Source organism: Halyomorpha halys, unplaced genomic scaffold, assembly GCF_000696795.3.
Source record: "Halyomorpha halys isolate HHAL.00 unplaced genomic scaffold, Hhal_1.1 Scaffold92.1, whole genome shotgun sequence".
NCBI lineage: Eukaryota > Metazoa > Arthropoda > Insecta > Hemiptera > Pentatomidae > Halyomorpha > Halyomorpha halys.
The window spans coordinates 231680-255334 of record NW_027105695.1 but is presented as its reverse complement, the minus strand read 5'-3'; the positions used below and the strand labels follow the sequence as shown (position 1 = coordinate 255334).

The following is a 23655-nucleotide window of genomic DNA, read 5'->3' as shown; positions in this document are numbered from 1 at the left end:
TCAGCTAGCAATTAGAATGGTTAAGCTACCAAGTCAGATGAGAATAACCTATACGCATATATCACATATTAATACTTCAAAATATAAATATACAGTTTCCTATATACATATAAGATTTTGTAGATTTTCCCTTGTTACTTAACAATTTTGTTTCCATATAGATATTCGTAGCAAATCTATGACTTCCTCTCCTCAAATATCCTTTAATAATACTCAACCTGTTCCAGTCGAACGGATCGACTACTTTGGACCACACATGGACACTCGACTAACTTGGAATCCTGATAAAAGATTGAAAAACAGGGCTCTCCGATTCTCACTATCACAACACTTTCTAAACTTCCCATCAATTACAAAAGATTCATTTATATGACCATAATAAGGTCTATCTGGACTTACGGAGTTGAGCTTTCGGTCTCCACTAAACCATCAAATTCCTCTTATCCAATCCCTAAAATCCTAAATCCTTAATGCTTCTTACTTTGTCACAAATAAAATTGTCGACAAGGACCTCCATGTTCCATAGGTGGCCTATTCGGCCAGACCCAGATATCAATCTTTTCATGATGAACTCAACTATCCAAATCCACTTGTTTCTAACCTTGAATCCACCGAGACGTTTAAATAGAAGATGGTATCAAGACCTTCTACTCTAGAAATGTGGAGATTCTATCAATGTGTAGATTCTTCACAAAACTTCATCATGCCACTGTAAAAGAGCTCACTTCATATCTCCTAGATTTAATTTGGTCTGCACCCCTGACTAGTTAATAGATAAAGCTACGCAGTAATGTTGATGATTAGAAATTAATAAGCTAAATAAATATAGTGTCCAGAAAGGTGAATAAGGAAGGAACGAGGGAAAAAGAGATAAGTGAGAGTGGGGGAAAAAAGAAATATTAAAAAAAAAAAAATGAGAATAGAAGAGAGAAAGAAAAATTTCTCCCTTTTTTTACCCCCACTCTCACTTATTTCTTTTCCCTTGTTCCTTCTTTACGCACCACTCTGGACACTTTATATTTTCTTAGCTAATTAATTTCCATTCATTTATATTACTATGTGTAGCTTTATCATCATTTAGTTTGTATAATTCTTACCTCTGTCAATAGAAAATTATCTCTGTCTTTGTTTTAAATATTTCTTTTTTCTTCACACTCTCACTTATCTCTTTTTCCTTGTTCCTCCCTTATGCAACTTTCTGGTGCATTTTAGTATCAATTTACTATTATTTATGTAATTTATTGTTATGTATATTTCCAAGTTTGTTTATCATTATTTTCTTTATATTTTTACGTCTCTTATATTTCTTTTTCAGCCCTAATGAAGGCCTGAAATTCGGGTCGAAACATGGGCACAAATAAATAAGTTTTGTTTATTTGTGTATTTTTTAATGACCACATCCCTAACCATCATAAAAAAATTAAATTAACATCAACAATTACCGGTGCTAACAGAAGTAACAGCTAATAAGAGGTTGGTGGAAAAAACTAAAAAAATAAACAACGATAAATTGTAGTATTTTCATTTATTAAAATAACAACTTTTATTCAATTTTGCAACATTATAGTTTATAAGCGACCGTGAACACCGTATGAAAACAACTATTTACAAATTTTGATAAAATATACTAAAACGATAATAAAATAAAATCATAATCAGTATACAGCTATCATTATCATATAGTCCATGAGTTAGCTATAAAAGCTACTTCAGTCTTTTCCTTCAGATTAAATCAAGGAGATAAATAATACATAAATAATTACATTTACATATCAATCAAATTAATTTATATACAACAGATATTATTACTGATAATTTCTCTACCTCACAAGTAATTTATTGAATTAGAATATAAATTTAATATTTTAAACCATAAAACTATTTTAAGCAGGAGACCAAAAAATTATTTACACAATTATATATATGAATGATTGACCACATTTTTCATATGGAGGAGATGGTCGGGGGTGTTAAAAAAGATACAAACTACTAAAATAATGTAACAAAGCAAGGGAATAGATAAGATGAAATAAAACTAAACTAATTTATGGTTATGAATATTTATAAAATGAATAAATTAAATTAAAGAAAATAAAAATAAGATGTATAATGAAAAGTATAAATAAACAAAAATTCAAAAAAAGTATTAAACAATTAATGAAAACTGAAATAATAACAAATAAAAAAGTATACAAAAGAGAAATATAAAAACATAGTACACGCTAAAAGACGAAGAACAAGGGAAATAAAAATGAAATAAAGGTCAAGAAAAAAGTGTCTTTTCGTCTTTAAATGAGTACATCTTACTTTTAATTTCTTTAATTTACTTTTATTTTATAAATATTTTTAACCATAACTTAGTTTACTTATATTTCATGTTATATATTTCCTTACTCTCAGACATTATTTTAGTTGTTTGTTTCTTTTTTAGCCCTGATGAAGCCCAGCAAAGTGGAGCGAAACGTTGCCTCACAATAAATAATTTATTTACTATTTGAGTTATTTTGATTGCAGGGATGTTGCGGCCGTGCAGGTTCCCAGATCGCCGGGTATGGAACATTGTGGGTTTGATTCCCAACTGAAGGAATTGACACTTATTTTTTGTCTCCACCAGATACCAATACCAATATTTTGACTGAACCCAGACCATCTCCTTTTTATATATTCCACACAGTCAATAAACGATCTTCCAAAAAAAGTTTAATTTTAATAACACACAGTTCAAATATATCTTAAAATTATTCAAGTTATAGTATATTTCATTGCCCACCGATTTCTTGTAAATATTCATTTATTTTATTTTCTCATGTAATTTTAATAAAATGAGAGTTATAATTAAACTAAAATAATAAAATTATAGGAAGATAGTCCAGGTGGTGGACAATTAAGGTACACGATAATTAAAAACTATTTAATGGTAAACAAAGTAATGCTCAACTTTGTAGGGATTGATTAAAAAAAAAAAATTACAAACATTGTAAGAAGTGACAAGAAAATTAGAAGTATACAAAGGAAGTAAAAAAATAATACAACAACAATATTTTAAAAGGAAAGAGATAAATGAAGTAAAAATATATAAACATAGATGAATAGGAAACTAATTAATAATAGCTACAGTCATGTGTAATGGAATTGTAAATATAGAACTAGTGTAATTAATAGTAAAACTATTTTATTACTATTTCTAATAAGTATTATTCTATTATTTATTACTATTTCTAATAAGTATTATTCTAGCTCTATATTTACAATTTTATAACATATGAACTGATTAATTTCTTATTCTTTCATGCTTTCTTAACTTAATTTGTCTCTTCTTTCTAAAAAATGTTTTGTAAAATTTTGTACTCCCTTTCTATATGTATTCTAATTTTCTTGTCACATCTTACAATGTTCGTAAGTTGTTTCCATTTAGCCCTAATAAAGGCTTTCAAAGAGGAACGAAACATTGGTTACCAATAAATTTTTTTTTTTTAACTATATTGAACCTTTATTGACCGCTGCCCGGACTATCTTCCTAAAATCTACTTCATACGGTCAACTATCTTCTACCAATAAAATTTGTTTAAGTTCCTGATTTTAAGTCTATGATAAGTAAGAATTGACGTTAAATGAAAATCGAATTAAATTTTTAAGAATGTTTGAGTATAGTAAAATTGTCTAAAAATTCCAATAGTTTACTTCTGAGGTAAAGAATTTTCTTTACAATATTTTGTTATAATATTCTTGAAAATATTTCAATTGAAAATTATTTTTGATAACAATTATAATAAATTTCACTTTTAAAATAATATAACCAATTTATACAAAAAAAAACAAAAAAACAATACTTGTTTAATATTTCATGAATTGGTAGATAATGGAGGCTAGAGTATCAATACATTAGTACAAATCATATTCGTACACAACACATCTACGCACACAAAGCTGCTTTGCCGAAAAACAGAAGGTTTAAAAAAAAAAAAAAAAAGTACTTCATATAAATAAAACTAATTCTTTCGTCAAATCTTAAGCAAAAATTGTCTGCTTAAATAATTAAAATCTGCAACTAAAAATTACTTTTACGTGTTAGAAATCAGTCTGAACTCTAAAAAAAAAAAGTAATATAACATAAATAGATTAGGGACAGTTTCCATCAAAACGAATATTTTATCGATAACTACCGAAAAACGTTTGAGATCAAGATAACTAATAGTTATCTAAAACATTTTTTTCTTCCTTTTTTAAGAAAATATTAGTCTCGTAAAAGCTTATCACACACATTAATATAATAACATCTATACAGCCTCAAAAATATTCTGTGATATCAAAAGTAACAAGAGTACAATTTACAATACTATTGTGAAAAGTTGTTTAAAATCTAATATATATATATAAGGTGCGCCCAATCTTTAGGCGTAGGCTTAGTGCATCTAGATATTGTTTCATAATACTGATTACCAAAAAACAGTTCATTACAAATAATGTGGAAGTGAAAATAGGCCTTTTTTTTTTTTTTCATATTCAACCCACCAAATTTACAATTATAAATTTATAACAAAGAAATGAAGAAATCAATAAATTTGTGATGACTTCACTGGAAGACGAACAGTTTGGCACAAATTAACACCTTCAGAAAATAGAGTCGTAAAATACGTTAGTATTTGAACACAATACAAGATAGCTTCTTAAATGTACATATCCATTTGAGAATTAAGGCCGGCATATAGTAACATTGAAACTTGAGTACACATAATACAAATATAAATTTTAATGATAAAATTTACTATTTCATTAAGATATTTAAAATAAATTTGTTTAATTAAATTGTATAATAATATAACCCAAAATTATTGTCTTACATAAATGTCAGTGAATGATTTCCTCCTTTTCTTTAGTGATATTTTGATTGGCTTGGTCATTTTCATACTCGACAAAATCGTCGAAAATACTAGGCCAGGCTTCTGTGTCATCATACATAGATAAATCATCTCCAACTGCTTCGGAAAAATTTAAGAACATATTCCAAGTGTCCCGAGGGACTCCTCTGATATGCTGGTGAGTTTCTAGAAAATTGAGCCATCTCTGGAGTATAGGAGGTTCTCTTACAGAGAAGACGAGTCTCCATAACAAAATTGCCATATCTGCTGGTAATATACGCTGTCCTATGGAAGGATCCAAACCGAACCTGAATGTAAACCTGTAGAGGTCCTTGAAAACGTCCGGCGAAGCTGCTACTTGAGATACTATGTCGGGTAATTTATTTTGGATTCCTCGAATCGAGTCTACGCACATCGACCTACATCCGTTGAAAAATTCTTCCCTTGTAAACCTACACATCTGGCCAGCATCAAGTTTCCATGCTAAAATCAGAACTTTAAATTCATCCGGAGAAAGGCCGAGATCGAAGCAAAGCCTTTCAATCCCTTCTGCAAGGATATTATCTTCTATGGGATCTTTATAATTATCGAATAAAGCATTTATTTTGCTTTCTGAAACTGTTTTACCAATTCGTACTTCGGTATTTTTACCAACAGAAGGCATGCGTGTATAAAATGTTCTTCCGCTTCTGTCTCTATTCAAAGCTGTGGTTGTCGGACCAGTTGTGCTCACACTAATGGTAGTTAGCGTTCCACTTTCTATAATACTATTACCATTCAACGCAATTTGAAGCTCGTTAGTATCACAACCTACTTCTGAAAAAAAAAAAATACACAAAATGACTTAAATAAATGTAAGTATAAGCATCCAGCAGCAGTTGTAATATTATAATAAATCAATGTTTTCCTAAGTTTGTATGAGAAGAGTCTTGAAGGGAGGTATGCACTGCACCGGGTTTTGACTAAACCTAGAGTAATAGTACAAGGGCCTGGTGGAAAAAAGTCAGTTCTTTCACTACAATTTTTTATTATATTAATAAAAACTATAAACAATTACAATTCAAAATCTGTGATTCCGCCAAGTATAATTAGGGGGAATACAAAGTGTTAAAAAAAAATTAATTTTTCATTCAGAGCCCCATATCTTTGAAACTACTGATAACACTAGAAAACCTAATAGAACATCAAGTTTCTAAAATATGAACCCTAAGTAGAGCTGTTACGTTTAATAGTTCCCGAGACACAGTTCTTTAAAAAACAACATATTATGAAATATATACTGAAAAATTAGTAATAAGTGAATTTATTGTGAGAAATCTTTCTCTCAGAAACCATGAGAAATACAAATGTCGAGAAGCACTCAAATTAAAGCTATTTAAGTATGCAATAAAGTAGTTTATAATGTTTATCTTCATATAAGTAGTAGTTTTAATGATATTTGACAAAATAAATGCTAATAGATATCTATATGTTGAATGGTTACAGAGATATAGATTTCCCTAAATAAATTCACTAATCACTAATTTTCAGAGCATTTTTTATTAAATGTTGCTTTTTAAAAAGCTATATCTCGAGAACTATTGAAAGCAAATAGTTTCACTAGGGCTCATGTTTTAGAAAATTTACTCTACTTTAAATGATGTTCTATTAGGTTTTCTAATATTGATTTAGAGCTCCAAATGAAAAATTAGTGTTTTTTAACACTTTGAAACAGCCAGTATTTTGTATTCTTCCTAACTATACTTGACAGACTCGTCAATTTTGACTAGTATTTATTAATTATAGTTTTCATTAAAGTAATCAATAATTTGACTGAAATAACTGAATTTTTTCACCTCTTGCATTATTTTTCCATTAATTACAGTTGGTTAATGAATAACTAATAACCTTCCAAGTTGATTTTATAGAAGTTGTAAACACTAAGCCGGAAAATTAACAGATTTTTGCAAAAGGGAGTGCTTTACAGATTAAAATTAACAAGAGAACCAAATAATGAAGATCTGTAGTTTTAATAAAAACAATTTCATTCCTCTCATTGATGCTAATAAATGCTATATATAATATATAACATAACTTATATTTATATTTTTAATAGATGAATTATCATTTTATCTATCATTTTTATTTATTACTAACTGACCTTGCTATTGCTATATTTGAGGATGAACATGAATTTAATGAACACAATAGATATTTTGTTATAGATTATTATATTCGGTTACAAATTAACATTTAAACTAAATTTATTATTATGATTTGATAACATAAATTAAACCAATATGACTGACAATAGGACAAAACAGAAACTGTTTATCAGACTGACTGGCCTTTCAAAGTGTGCTAAAAGATTTTTTAGGAGTGAAACAAAGTTGATATTCATTTTCATCACCTCTGGAAACACTTTAATATGAATTTTCGAAAAAAAATTCCAAAATTTTAGCCCAATGTTGGTCTTTGATTAGTTCAATTCAATATTTTGCCCTTATAACGACTGTATGAACAATAGTCACTGAAAGAAAAAAAAATTATCCAGATAAATTGAGGTAAAAAATTTCTAATTTTTAATTCCTTTGAAAAATGGTATTTGGTCCTTTGAGATGAAGCTAAAAATTAATATGATTTTCTTTTTTCTAAAAAAAAAAAAATTGCTGACCTACTTTACCCCGAGCCACATTAGGTTTTTATAATTTTTGTAAATATAATATAGCTTAATGGAATCAGTGATATTTTTATCATACTCCTCGGAAAGAGACGAATCGATTGGTACACAATAACTGTGAAAAAATGTATACTCTCAGAGCTACAAACCAAAAACACTAAATTTTGTTCATAACTTTTTTTCTACTCGAGAATTCAGGCATATCATTATCTTTAAACCTTCCCATGGTGAAAGGGCACTTTTGAAAAAACAGCATACAATTCGGTCCAGTAATTCACAAGTTTTTTGTGGACAAAGATTCGATCATTCCCTTTTTATTATAGATTACTTATTCTATGAATTAAAACATGTAACGTTAAAATATTTTGATTGAACAGGGTATTGCAAAGAAGTTAGTAAATCTAGTACGGATGTGCATGATTGAAATATTTAATAAAGTTCAACCAGTGAGAGCCTTTAATTTTATCCTCCCTAGAATGTAACGTAACAAAAGTACCTGCGATAGAGCCAATCTATAGCTAAACACTTCAATGGGTTTCCTTGTTGCAAGAACTCAACCTGCTAACAATATCTTAACTCTTTGTTATAGAAGGGTAACATTAAACTAGAGGAGATTCTATGATTTACTTCATTAATGCTAAAAATGATTAAATTTACTTCAGGAACAAAAAAAAAAAAGGAGGAAAAATAAAAAAAAAACTCCGAAGACATGTAAATATTTTCATGCATGAGTAATTTTATTTGTTATAACATCAACTTTTGGTAATTTAATAAATAATTTTAACGATAAATGTTAGTAAAAATGTTTAATTTTAACAATAAAATTAGTTATCCCTAATATAATGTGTTAAATTTTTATTTAGCCTACTAACCTATTTTGGTCAATCTATAACAACCCCTAACAGCTAATTGTTTTAATTGTTGAGGGGTTTTTATATTGTAACTTTAATGATACTATTCAATTTTCAAATTATAAAGATACCTCTGTTTCCGTAACACTTCAATTTATGATGATGATTGTTAAGGAAAACTAAAATATTTCCTTTAAAATGAATCACTCTAAACAGGAAAAGAGGCAACTTTTTTTTTTTTAGAAATAGAAATTACATCATGTATTTTTTAAATATCCTATATTCCTGAAGAGAATTCATGCATTGCGTCTTAATTATAGTTTATAAAGCTGTTAAAATACAAAAAACAACTCTGATTATTATAGAATACAACTGAAGGCTTCTTAATTTAATATTTTTTTTTTCATAAATGAAAGTTAATAAAAAACAACTTTTACGGTATGTATTACTAATATAAGAGAAGTAAAAAATATATATCAAATATATGTAGGCCGTATTTCTAACGATAAGTCCATTGTGTCTCAATAAAAACAAAAATTCAAATACCCTCTCTTTGATACGGAACGATAATAGTATGGTAATAAACTCAAAATCTTGCATTTAAATAGCTTTTAAAGAAATAACTGTCAAGCAATAGCTTAACGACCTATTAAAAGAGTTAATGTAATTTTTGATGAATATCATCTTAATGCGATAATAATTAAACAAGAAAAAGGAAAAAAAAATATTAATCTTTTCTTCAAAATAAATATATTCGGCAATACCTTCTTTGTCTTTTACCGAAGTGGGCACAGAAGTACGGCCCTTTCCTCGAGAAAAGCAACTTCCCATTGGTTGCTTGAGGTCATGAAGTAAATCTGTCACTGATAACACTGGATAAGTTAAAATCTGCAACTTCATATAAAAAACTAGTTTTACTAGTAATCCAGCTAGACACTCCAAATAAAAAAGAACTGTTGACTATTTATGATTTTGTAATCTGATAAAACTAAGAGAGCTCTTACCCTGAAATCATTTGCTGGAAAATTATGATATGTCAATACTAAAAGAACACTAGCTAATCTAAATATTATGGGGTCAGTGATAGTAATAAAACTTATGTTATCATTAAACTTGATCAACTCATTATAGAATAGGCTAGTTATGGACTTTCAATTTCTCCTAATCACTTTCCTATCACTGTCTTTTCACAATTGATTGTACACAATTTCATCAGACACCATTTGTACTTAAAATCTAAAGCACAGATTACACTCATTCAAGAACAAAATCATTCAATGTCTCACTTCGTTGAATTTGAAGTTACGAAAAGATTAGCTATTGAAATATTATATTTAAATATGAGAAAACAAATTCCTTCGAATAGATTTATTTAAATAGATCTTTTAAAAAGTTCTAAATAAATTTTAATTTTACGTAATTTTACATGGGTCACTAAGACGGCAATGCGCCCCTAGTGTTAAAGGCGAGAAATAGCTGTCCCTGTTTATTTATCATTGGAAGTATATTACAGATTAGTGAGATTAAAAAGGTATGTTCTTTACTTTTTTTATTCAATTAATGACTACTGATTCGAGTACAACAGTCTTATATTAAAGGCTAAATCTTCTTTATTTTTTATCTCAATTGCTTTTATATTTTTCGTCGCCATATTAACATTTAATTGTAAATAAATCTTGTTATCTTTCTTAATTGAAAAATAGTCATTTATTTTTTTTTTTATTTCATTCACTCTAGTCATTTTTTTTTCAATTCTATTTATAATAGTTTAAACTATAATTATTCAATCTTAAACATTTATGTTGTTTTCTATCTTTATCTTAGTTGTGAATTAAACCATTCATCTTTCCATTATTAATTTGTTTTGACAACTTTATTTTGTGATAAAAATTTCAAGAACATTACGTTTTTTATAATTTATCAAGAATACCTTTATTTTCCCTAGTATTCATACTAAAACTAATTGTGTACATTCTTATTATTTGAAATTAAAAGCCTTACTTTAATATTACTACTTTTGTACATTTTCAGATGTTTTCCAATTATTGGTTCATTGGTCATCGTTTTGTTGTGTGAGTTCAATATTTTTCTGTATAATGTTAAACGTTAGATCGTATCTTTTCAGTCCTCACTCTTGAATTAAACTAAAATATTGTTTAAACTTAGTCAGAAATTTACTACTATTCCCCTTTTATCTAAATATACAATGTAAGACATTTATTTTATTGTATATTTCTAAAAGAAGACATTTAGAAATGTTTATAATCCTTTTGTTATGAATTTATGAGTCATTTTAATATTTTTTCATCATTAATAACATGCTACTTTTTATGGAGCCCAATACAATGGGAGCTTATTTTGTTATTTGTGTCAGTGACAAAACACCACAAAAGTATTTGTTGATATTAACTACCAATGATACAGATTAAATCATTTGGTATGATTAATCTGTTTTTATACAGACAAAAATCTCTTATTGTTAGAAAATATAAAAAGACCAATTTTTAAAATTTCATAAGGGAAATTGGATAAGAAATAGCTTTCTTCTGTCTTTTCTTCCAAATGGCTTTCATGTTTATCAGTGTTTTAATCAGGTCTATTATTTTTCTATTTGCTTCGGTAACTCCTCATCCTATTACGTTTTTATCAGCTACATACATTTTTTCATACTGTGCTACAATGAGGAATCTATTCTGCTGTGAGATCACTTGTGTTGTATTAAAATGTTTAGTGTTATATGTTGTATTACACTGTATAGGAGACTAGAAATCAATTTGGACTTGGAGCTAAATTATTTGAAATAACTTCTGAACACTCTAAAATTAGCTATGAAGTTTTTAGTATGAATTTCATATGCGTTTATTGAGATCGAAATAGTTTTGTTTGCTTCTTTTACATGTTCTCATAAAATACTTTTAATGTCCGGTAATATAAATGAGATAATTATTTCCATAATAGTTCATATCTTGTTAATTTAGTACCATTTTTACTTATGCCTACATTTTCATTTGTTCGTAATTTCATTTTTACTGTTTTATGTGTGTGTACCAAAAGTTTAAACATTTGGTCAGTCTTTAAATAAAATTTGTTTAATAAACTGAATATTTGTGAGGGTTCACTGGAGGAATGAAATATAAGACTAATGAGATGAGAATAGAGAGGATAAAATAGACTTGATTAAGAAATAAAAAAATGACAAAGGAATATATAAAAAAAAACATATGTTTTATATCTTAATAATAAAAAGAACAATATATTCTGATATTTAGTTATCATGAAAAATAAAACCAAAGGGGAAAAATAATATAATAGAAATTTAAAAAATATATTTCAGAAGGCCCTCTGTGTCCTATTGATAGGCCAAGGTTTACCTATAGCGACTATACAGAAAGGAACACGGTTGCTCAGTAGATCAACTCTGAAGAATGGTTCTGGTGAGAGCGACATATAATAAATTGATTGAGGATACTCCACGCCTTAGAGTATGAAGGAGATAATGAAAGAAAAAATATATATTAATATTATAATATATAGCAAATATATATCATAACTAATAACAGATTGATTAGTACACTGTGTCATCTCGTATTGTTAAAATTCGAAATCTATTGTTAAAATTTTGATTCATTTCACCAATCTATATAATCATTTCTATCAGTTTATTTTGACGTATCTGTTCATTTTTATAATTATAGTAAGCACTAATGGTCTCCAGCGATTTAATGATGATAAAAACTGATATGTATAAGATCAGAACTAGTTGATCTTTATTGTTTCGAATTTATTTTATCTACTAAACCAAAGTAAATATAATTATAAACATGACACAAACTCACACAGTTTATTTGAAAGATATGAGTACATCGTAGAATTTGTTTTCACTATTTGAAGACCTATTAACATTTATTTTAGTAATTAGTTTATTTATCAGTAAATGTGTAAACAGTAAATCTTCTTTAAGATTTGTTGCATATTATTAAAACCAAATTTAAGTTTATTAATTGAATTAATTACTTCACTTTAAGTTTATAATATTGATATTTTTTTTTTATCATTAATTTGAAAATAAAACAGTAAATAATTGTTTACTATTTTATATGTGCAGTCTATGTTTTAGCCTTGTTCAGGACTATTAAAATCAATAATTGAGATATTAATGGTATAATGAAATAAATATAGTGACAATTCATTTTAATAAAATTTATATCTAGATTGTAAATGTATAGAAGTAACATAAAACAGAATGAAGGTGATATTGTAAATATAGTATATGTTATTATAAGAGTTAGAAAGGGGAAGGGAGTTAAATATATTTCAAAATCATTATATCGAGTCTAAAAAAGGAATTGAAAAATTCTTCATATTTTTTTTCTTCCACTTCAGGATTATACACATAAAATCTCGAATTTTGAGGGTGGGGACGAAATACGTGTTTTCTTTCTTCGTCAAGTACATAGGTTCATAAATGAAAATAAAAAACCAAAACAAATGTCAAAGTCTAATATATTGTACCGTTCCTAAGTATTGTCTGATTTCAATTACTTTCTTTTCTTTTTTTTTTTTTTGTTTTGTAAGGAATTTAATTTATTAATTTTGAATGTTAATACATACAATTTGCCAACTTTTTTTTAGTTACCAAAGTATAAAAGAATTTTTATTTTCTCCAGAAAATTTGTAGTTTCACCTGAAAAAAATAGTAATATAGTAAATTTCAATATCCTAAAAAACAAATCACCGACATCTTGAAAAATGGTGCTCAAAAGCCATTTTTTTTTTTTCCAAAATATCATTTGTCATATTTTTATTTACGAAATTACAATTTGTCCTAGAAAGAAATAGATGATATAAAAAATATTGTAGATTTAATTATCTACAATTTTTGGCTTTGACATTTTTTCTAAAATAAATAGTTCATAGAGTTAAGAACCACGTTATGTGTAATATATTTATTAAAAAACTGTTATGAACAACCCCATCATCAATTGATATTTAAGATATTATTTTTAGTTTTTTATTATTATATTATTGTTTAAATTATAATAATAGTCATATTTATTGTTTTGTTCATTATACCGATATTCTCGCAACCTGTGAGTTAGAGTCAGTCGTTTTTTTTATTTTTTTTATTGTGGTTCCCCCACCAATTCCACAATAATTGGTTGATGTATGGATAGATTAATGAAATATTAAGTATTGATCGGAAGATGGGTTTTTGTTATCTCCAGGTCCACAACCCTATAAAGTTTCTTCATTTTATAATTTTAGTTGGACCCAGTTGTGCATCTGTTATCGTATTACTGTTCTTTACCAGTTTGCAAGAATTCATGGATAGTAGTTTTGATTTCTTCCTCTTCTTCAGAGTCAGTCTTGTTCAATGCAGTTGATGCAAATTATGGATCATTTTGGTACAAAAGCCGGGAAGAAAAAAAGGCAGTTATCTCACCCCAATTTTTTATTACTTTAATGAAAACTAGGTATAATTACTAGTAAAAATTGATGAGTCTGCCAAGTATAGGTAGGGGGAATAGAAAATGGCGGCTGTTTCAAAACCTTAAAAAACACTAATTTTTCATTTGGAGCTCTATATCTTAAAAACTACCAACAACACTAGAAAATCCAAGAGAACATTATTTAAAGAAAAGTAAATTTGCTGAAATATTAGCCCTTAAAGAGCTATTTACGTCCAATAGTTCTTGAGATATAGCTTTTTAAAAAGGAAAATTTGTTAAAAATCTACTGAAAGATTAGTAGTTAGTTAATTTATTTTGAGAATTCTCAGGAACTTTGTGATCTACAGATGTCTATTAGCACTCAAATTAAAGCTAGTTTAATGGACTATAATGAAGTTTATGACCTTTACCTTCGTATGAAAAGTAGTTCTCATGATATTTGCTAAAATAAATTGATTTATAGTTTTTTGGACAGCAAGTTTTGATTTATGAAAAACTTCATTTCAGAAACCATTGGGCGTAGAGATGTCTGCCAATGCTCAAATTAGAGCTAGTTAAATTGACTACAATATAGTTAATTATGTTTATCTTTGTAGGAGTAGTAGTTTTTATGATATTTGACAAAATTAACTCACATAATGTTAATTTCTAGTTGCTCATATAAAATGTTGGATTATTGAAAAAATATGTCTCTAGATCCATAAGACGCACATATGTCTGCCAACACTCAAAATAAAGAAAATATAACATGCTATAAAGTAGCTTTAATTTGAGTGCTAATAGACATCTGTACGTCAAATGGTTTTTGAGATATAAATTTTTCAAGATAAATTGATCTTTCAGTACGTCCCATACAACATTTTTATGAAATGTTGCTTTTTAAAAAGCTATATATCGAAAACTATTTAACGTAAATAACTCTATTAGGGCTCATGTTTTAGCAAATTTACTCTTCTTTAAATGACGTTCTCTTAGGTTTTCTTGAGTTGTTCCTACTTTTTAAGATATAGAGCTCCGAATGAAAAATTAGTTTTTTTTTATCGCTTTGAAACAGCCGCCATTTTTTATTCCCCCTACCTATGCTTGGCAGACTCATCAGTTTTGACTAGTAATTAAACATAGTTTTTATTAAAGTAATAAAAAATTGAGTTGATATAACTGCTTCTTTTCTCCTCTTGGACCTCTTTTACTATTTGAACCCTGTGGCAGTTCTTTCGGGGCTCATTTGAAAAATGATCAAGGGATTTGTGGAGATTTTAATGTCGTTAAGGGCTCCGAGAGAAGTAACTGTAAGGGCTGGATTACATGTATTAAATTGTTAAGTAGATAACTAATTTATTCTTAATTTAAAGTTCAAGAGTCCTTCTTTTATTTATTTATTATTATTATTATTTTAAAATTTCGACGAAATGTTTGTGAAATATAAAAAAAGCACGAATTAAAGAGACAAAAAAGCAAATTAACGAGCGCTTGCCGATATAGTGTCACTTATAGCGATCACTAAGGCGAATTAGAAAGCGATCAAAAAGTCGAATTCGAATCAAAAATCAAAAGTATTCTATCGATATACTACCAAGAGTTAGGAAAAATTAACGGTTTCATAAAAGCGGGGTTCGGCACTGATGACATTTACAAATATAAAATGGTTCAATAATTGCATAAAGCATTAAATGCATTTCACAATCTAACTAATAAGAAATCTTGGTACATAATTTACGACTTTCTTGCGTAGTTGATCATCAATTTTCAACAAACTAAAGAGCTCGTCTACTTCAATAGGTAATGGACACGTACTAAAACTTTAGCCAATTAAAATCAATTTAAAAATTAGTCATCTACTTAGATTAATTATTTTATATATGCTTGGTTGGGGGGGGGGGTTAGTTTATTCTTAATTTAAAACAATTTGATCCTTTTTTTCTCTCAACCTTTATTCTTTAAAATTTTTCCAACGTTTCAACCCTACCTAAAACAGAGTCCTAACCTATTGAAGGTAGGTTCTGTTTTAAGTTGCAAATGTAAATGAAGGAAGGAAGAAAAGTGTTTTGTAAAAGTTTTAAATCTAAGAAAAAATTTTTTATAAAAGGTTATATCGGACACAGGAAATTAGCCTGCATTTTTAAGATTTGAAAAAGGAAATTACATCAATATTGAAGGTGGTATCCTTGAGAATGGCCTGATTGTCGAAACATTGGAAAAATTTTAAAGAATAAAAGTTGAGAGAAAAAAAGGATCAAATTGTTTTAAATTAAGAATAAATTAGTTATAAACTTAATACATGTAATCCAGCCCTAATTTCTCCCAAAGAACTGCCACGAGGTTCAAATAGTACAAGAGGCCCAAGAGAACAAAGGAAGCTATCTCACCTCAATTTTTAATTACTTTAATAAAAACTATGTTTAATTACTAGACAAAACTGATGAGTCTGCCAAGTATAGGTAGGAGGAATAAAAAAATGGCGCCTGTTCAAAGCGATAAAAAAAACTGATTTTTCATTCGGAGCTCTATATCTTAAAAAGTAGGAACAACACAAGAAAACCTAAGAGAACGTCATTTGAAGAAGAGTAAATTTGCTAAAACATGAGCCCTAATAGAGTTATTTACGTTAAATAGTTTTCGATATATAGCTTTTTAAAAAGCAACATTTCATAAAAATAATATCAAAACTAACCGCCCCCCCCCCCACCAAGCATATATAAAATAATTAATCTAAGTAGATAACTAATTTTTAATTTGATTTTAATTCGCTAAAGTTTTAGTACGTGTCCATTACCTATTGAAGTAGACGAGCTCTTTAGTTTGTTGAAGATTGATGATCAACTACGCAAGAAAGTCATAAATTATGTACCAAGATTTCTTATTAGTTATATTGTGAAATGCATTTAATGCTTTATGGAATTATTGAACCATTTTATATTTGTAAATGTCATCAGTGCCGAACCCCGCTTTTATGAAACCGTTAATGTTTCCTAACTCTTTGTAGTATATCGATAGAATACTTTTGATTTTTGATTCGAATTCCACTTTTTGCTTTTTTGTCTCTTTAATTCGTGCTTTTTAATAATTCACAAACATTTCGTCGAAATTTTTTTTTTTTTAATAATTTATTTATTGATATTTACAACTGTATACACATATATACAACAAGTAAATTTGCTGTAGGTGACATAGTAACATGATAAAAACATGTGGAGAATCTACCCACTGATAGAACTCCAATAACATTTCTAGAGAAGAAGATCTCGGGGTCATCTTCTTTTCAGACGCCTAGGAGGATTATTAGGTAATGAAGGAGAAGCCAGGTTAGAAACAAGTGGATTTGGGTGGTTGAGAAGTTTATTATGGAAGGAACGGTATCTGGTTCTGGCCAAATCGGCAACATATGGACTGTAAGGATTGGATTCGGGAGGAATTTGAAGGTTTAGTGGAGCCCCAAAGCTCAACTCCGTATGTATAATAGTCATGTAGATCAGTCTTTTGTAATGGATTGGTAATTTAGACCGTTTGTCTAGTAAATGTTGCAATAGTCGGAATCTACGAGCAGTTTCTTGTCTTTTTAGTCTTGTATGAGGATTCCATGTCAGTCGTTTGTCGAGATGTAGTCCTAAGTAACGGATCTGTTCGACAGGAACAAGTGGGGTATTATTAAAGGATATTGTAGGGGAAGATCGTCGAAATTTAAAAAAAAAATAATAATAAATAAATAAAAGAAGGACTCTTGAACTTCACAGCTTCACCATTCTTATCTACTTTACTTGCTACATTTTATCTTGTATGTCGTTACTAAAGTCTCTGTTTACATGCGTTTAGTCGCTTAACATTTTGACAGTGTTGTCAAGTAGCGTTGGCTTGGGAGCACTTATGACGTCACGGGAGGTCATTTTTCTACCTTGCGTTTGTGAGGTAGAGCGAGCTCTAGAACCTCCCTTTTCCCTTGAATTGTCCCGAATCGTGTTTAGTACTGTCCTAGCTTCCACCACCTACAATCATTCTGAGTTCGGTCATCATTGACGACATTTACACAATTTTCATAATCAAAATATTTTTATCCAAAATAGTTAGCCTCAACTTCTTTACATTTTGTTCAACGCATTATACATTTTTTAATCCCATGACTGAAAAATGCAGAGTTTTATAAAGAAATGAAGTCAAAAAATGCATTTTTGACCTAAGAATCATTTTTAAAAAGTTTAGCTTTAACGAAGTTGCCCAAATTTTTGAACAGACTGAAATCTGTTGGAGATAACTTTGGAGTATAAGGTGGGTGTTGGAGGACTTCGTGACACAGCTTCACTGTCTGTCCTGAAACATGACGTCAAGCATTGTCGTGTAAGTGCATAGGTCATTTCCGATTAACCAATGCATTAATGCAATTGTTAAGTTTTTGATGCATAATTTCAATATCACTGCAGTATAAAGTGGATGTGATGGTTTGACCTCTGGGTAAAAAGGAGAAATGAATTATTCCTACCATTGACCAGGGAAACCAATAATTTGTTTGGATGCAAAATCGATTTTGACATGTGTCCCGGTCTTTCGTCGATATTTAACCACTGATCTAAGCGATGCCTGTTGTCAAATACAATCTACTTTTCATCACACATGATTATCCTTTCTAGATAAAGTTCGTTTTTTTGTGTGTTTTTTTCTCATTATGCTTCAACTGCTGTCGCACATTATGTTCTTGAGCTACCTCTATGTTCTATTAGGTTTTCAAGTGTTGTAGATAATTTTAAAAACATGAAGCTCTGAAAGAAAAATTAATTTTTTTTATAGTTTTGAAACAGCCGACATTTTATATTTCCCCTACCCATACTTAGCAGACTCATGAATTTTGACTAGTAATTATACATAGTTTTTTTTTTAAAGTTATACAAAATTGGGGTGAAATAACTAAATTTTTCTTCAAAATAAACTCACAAAATGTTAATTTCTAGTTGTTCGTATAAAATGTTGGATTTTTGAAAAAATATTTCTCTAGATCCATAAGACGCACATATCTCTGCCAAACTCAAAATAAAGAAAATTTGACTTACTATAAAGTAGTTTATGCCACTTATATTCGTAGGGGTAGTAGTTTTTTTGATATTCACATATAAATAAAAATTTGTCAGAACAACTATAAATCAATTTATATTAGCAAATTTCATGAATACTATTACTCCTACGAAGATAAACATCATAAACTACTTCATAGCTCATTAAACTAGCTTTGATTTGAGTGCTAAATTTAAAAAATATGCAGTTCTTAAAGAAAAATTAATTTTTTTTTATCGTTTTGAAACAGCCGCCATTTTTTATTCCCCTTACCCATACTTGGCAGACTCATCAATTTTGACTAGTAATTATACATAGTTTTCATTAAAGTTATCAAAAATTGGGGTGAAATAACTGATTTTTTCTTCAAAATAAACTCACAAAATGTTAATTTATACAACTAGAAATTAGTTGTGGTCAAAGGAGAAACAAAAATAGTTTACAACTATTGTAGTTTCTCATTTGACCGCAACACTGACCATCATCCTATACATCAATTTTTACTGTCAACTATATATACATATATTTAATTTCTAGTTGTTCGTATAAAATATTGGATTTTTAAAGAATATATCTCTAGATCTATAAGACGCACATATAAGACTAACACTCCAAATAAAGGAAATTTGACTTACTATAAAGTAGTTTATGACACTTATCTTCGTAGGGGTAGTAGTTTTTTTTGATATTCACATATGAATATAAATTTGGTAAATAAAAATTTGTCCGAACAACTATAAATCAATTTATATTAGCAAATTTCATAAATACTATTACTCCTACGAAGATAAACATCATAAACTACTTTATAGCTCATTAAACTAGCTTTGATTTGAGTGCTAAATTTTAAAAATATGAAGCTCACAAAATGTTAATTTCTAGTTGTATGTATAGGAAGATGATCAGGGTTGCGGTCAAAGGAGAAATTCTATACATAAATTTTTACGGTCAACTATATATACATATATTTAATTTCTAGTTGTTCGTATAAAATGTTGGATTTTTGAAAAAATATATCTCTAGATCCATAAGACGCACATATGTCTGCCAACACTCCAAATAAAGGAAATTTGACTTACTATAAAGTAGTTTATGACACTTATCTTCGTAGGGGTAGTAGTTTTTTTGATATTCACATATGAATATAAATTTGGTAAATAAAAATTTGTCCGAACAACTATAAATCAATTTATATTCTATAAACTACTTTATAGCTCATTAAACTAGCTTTGATTTGAGTGCTGAATTTTAAAAATATGAAGCTCTGAAATAAAAATTAATTTTTGTTATCGTTTTGAAACAGCCGGCATTTTGTATTTCCCCTACCCATACTTGGCAGACTCATCAATTTTGACTAGTAATTATATATATTTTTTATAAAAGTTATATTATATATATATATTAATATTAAAAATGGGGGTGATATAACTGATTTTTTCTCCTCTTGGGTTCTCGTACTCTTGGATGCATTACTTAATGGTGTTCAATTTATTCTACTACAGCTTTTTCGATAGGATACTCAGTTCAGGAGTTATAAGCAAGAAAAAAGGATCTAATTTGTTAATTTATTTTATTAATTTTCAAATTAGTAAGAATTTTAGGACCACCAGAAATGTGTTTCTAAATTAAGTGTGATATTAACTAATTCTTAAAATTATTTGAAGACGTTATGTTTTAGGGGCTGGTTGAATTCATGGGCACCAGAACTAGCAGTACAGTATTAGGTTGATGTTATTGTTAGAGCAATCAGCTCCTAGCCCATAAATCAATTGCCCTCTCTCTATGCTAGGGGTTTTGTAACTCACAGTCACCGAGTAACTACTTCAATTAAACATTCTTATACTTCTAAATAACAGATTCAAATATACTAATTTTTATTTATTTCGAAAATAATGTTATATTGCCTTTGCTTCGTTTTAATGGGGTGTATAAAGAAAAAATGACCCTTGTATCTAATTCAAGATTTCAAAGGACTGTAAATATTTTAATACTATTTAATACTTAACAATTCCTTCAGAACATTCTCAAAGCTTGTTTAATCCCATTCTACTTCTTAAAAAAAACTCAGTTTAGTCATTTGTTTCAAAGAAGAAACATGATAGTAAAAAATAAAAAATAAAAAAATTGGGTAAGAGGTAATGGAATAAGATTTATAATATGTATGAGATTAAAATTTTCTTTTGTCAACGCATTTGGTTTTAATGGGGCGAATGAAAAAAAAATGACCGTTTTTCAACCAAGTATTTGTATGAGTATCTCTTTGATATAAAATACAATAAATACTCAAAGTATAGTCCATTGTTAGCTATCGTCATTAGCCATCTGCCCGATTCTACAATGATACTATTCTTCGGGATGGCTGTCAAAGAACTCTTTGAACTTTGTTACAACAAAATTACGAAATGTTTTCTCTTGAAGGAAATGAGCCATGGATCGAAAGAAGTAGTAATCCAATGCTGCGAGGTCTGGACTATATGGTGGATGAACACAGGAAGTGATTGCTGACTGCTGAGGAGTAAGTTCGTGAGGGAGCATTCTACTGCTGTTTTTCACCTTCCCCATGGAGAGTAGATGGTGACTAACAGTATCTTTTGACACACCACACTCCTTGGCAAGTGAGCGAGTACTTGTGGACAGATTTGACTCAACAGCTTACTTTAGAACCCCATTAATAGTTGTCCATCTTCATTTTCGACTTCATATCTCTACTGCCAAATTTTTTAAAACAACGCCACGCAGTGCGCTGGTCAGGGACACCTTTCCCCTCATATTTAATAATTTCACGAGGTGCTTCAGCGGCTGTGAATTTTTTCTTCAGTAATGCTTTAAAATTACGCGAATTTCGTCGGCCACTATCATGTTTCTTAATGAGGTGTAGATAGTTGACCGTAGATTAATGATTGGAGAAGTTTGTCGGGGGGTGCGGTCAGCAAAGAACAACATAAATAAACAAAACCATATTTATTTATTTTATGCCGACGTTTCGACCTGAGATTCAGGTCTTCATCAGGGCTATAGAACAAACGAGATAACAACATTCAGAGTAACATACAATTGAAAAGTAATAGTATACAAACAAATTTAGAATTATACAAAATATTGAATTAAATCATAAATGATAAAAAAATTGATAACTGATAATTGAATAGTACAAAATTTTAATTGATTGATAATCGTGGAATTGTATGGTAGTAAATTGAAAACAGTGACAGATGAAATATTATATCATGTAGGTAAGAAGATATGTATAATATAAAATATGCAAGTAGTGTCTAAAAAAACTGAAAAATTAAATAAATAAATTGAATCTACAAATTGAACACTCTGACAGACAATGAAAAATAGTGAGTGGCTTATTATTCATCTAATCATTAATCTACGGTCAACTATCTACACCTCATTAAGAAACATGATAGTGGCCGACGAAATTCGCGCAATTTTAAAGCATTACTGAAGAAAAAATTCACACCTCGTGAAATTATTAAATATGAGGGGAAAGGTGTCCCTGACCAGCGCACTGCGTGGCGTTGTTTTAAAAAATTTGGCAGTAGAGATATGAAGTCGAAAATGAAGATGGACAACTATTAATGGGGTTCTGCAGTAAGCTGTTGAGTCAAATCTGTCCACAAGTACTCGCTCACTTGCCAGGGAGTGTGGTGTGTCGGAAGATACTGTTAGTCATCATCTACTCTCCATGGGGAAGGTGAAAAAGAGCAGTAGAATGCTCCCTCACGAACTTACTCCTCAGCAGTCAGCAATCACTTCCTGTGTTCATCCACCATATAGTCCAGACCTCGCAGCATTGGATTACTACTTCTTTCGATCTATGGCTCATTTCCTTCAAGAGAAAACATTTCGTAATTTTGTTGTAACAAAGTTCAAAGAGTTCTTTGACAGCCATCCCGAAGAATAGTATCATAGTAGAATCGGGCAGATGGCTAATGACGGTAGCTAACAATGGACTATACTTTGAGTATTAAATGTATTTTATATCAAAGAGATACTCATACAAATATTCGGTTGAAAAACGGCCATTTTTTTTTTTCATTCACCCCATTAAAACCAACCTCCCATCATTAGTGATGTTGAATTCAAGATATTAGTATACATCAACCTGTTCCATATTCGATCCTCCACAAACCACACTACCTTGTTTCCTAGTACCACTTTTAGACGCAACCGTATATTTAAATTTGGTTGGGTTAATGGTCATTCATTTTCGGCTCAGAGCTTCCTCCCATACTTGTAGCACTTCTTGCAAGGCTCTTGTATTTTCTACAATAGTGAGAATGTCATCGGCAAATATTAAATTTTGGTTATATACGAGGCGCATTTACCGATTTCCTACTTTCAGTTTTGGCTCCTTAGTTTAACTTTTTATATAATTTTGACCATAAATCACCTGAAATTCAAACAATTAAATAATTTTTGTCCAGTATTTTTGAGGCATTTGAAATGTAAAAGCTATTTTCGTAAACTTTATTTTTGGTAATTTAAACTAGAGCGCAGCACTGTCCAAACTGCACGCAAAAAGGCGTCTACACGTTTGCCAAATTCTGGCGTGCGTAAGCGTGTAATTGGGTTATTTAGATACGTTTGTTCTCAGTTTGTACAGTTTTAGAACTACTAACAAATAAATATTCGTGCTCTTCGTGTTTTAATTAATTAAATAATTTTCTCAACCTTTTGATTTAATAATTAACTCTTGCCTAAAATTGTATATTTTAAAATTCTATCGATTCGAAGTAAATACATTAGGGTTATTCATGATGTTGTGTTAAATGTTATATGTTTTACCA

At 29.1% G+C, this 23655-nt stretch overlaps 2 protein-coding genes across 2 annotated transcripts in view; one reads left to right on the top strand and one right to left on the bottom strand.

Annotated features, from left to right (window-relative positions):
• Positions 1 to 1508: 1508 nt before the first annotated feature.
• Positions 1509 to 9672, bottom strand: SCCRO3 (defective in cullin neddylation 1 domain containing SCCRO3). The gene is made up of 3 exons (XM_014415085.3): positions 9374 to 9672; positions 9134 to 9263; positions 1509 to 5675 (listed from the first exon to the last, which is right to left on the bottom strand). The coding sequence occupies exons 2-3, from the start codon at positions 9198 to 9200 to the stop codon at positions 4849 to 4851; spliced, it is 894 nt and encodes a 297-aa protein (XP_014270571.1). The 5' UTR covers positions 9201 to 9263; positions 9374 to 9672; the 3' UTR covers positions 1509 to 4848.
• A 171-nt stretch (positions 9673 to 9843) lies between these two features.
• Positions 9844 to 23655, top strand: part of LOC106677266 (uncharacterized) — a gene marked incomplete in the record, with an annotated part of 95507 nt that continues 81695 nt past the window's right edge. The window contains 3 exon segments of the mRNA XM_067052918.1: positions 9844 to 9900; positions 10401 to 10441; positions 11704 to 11803.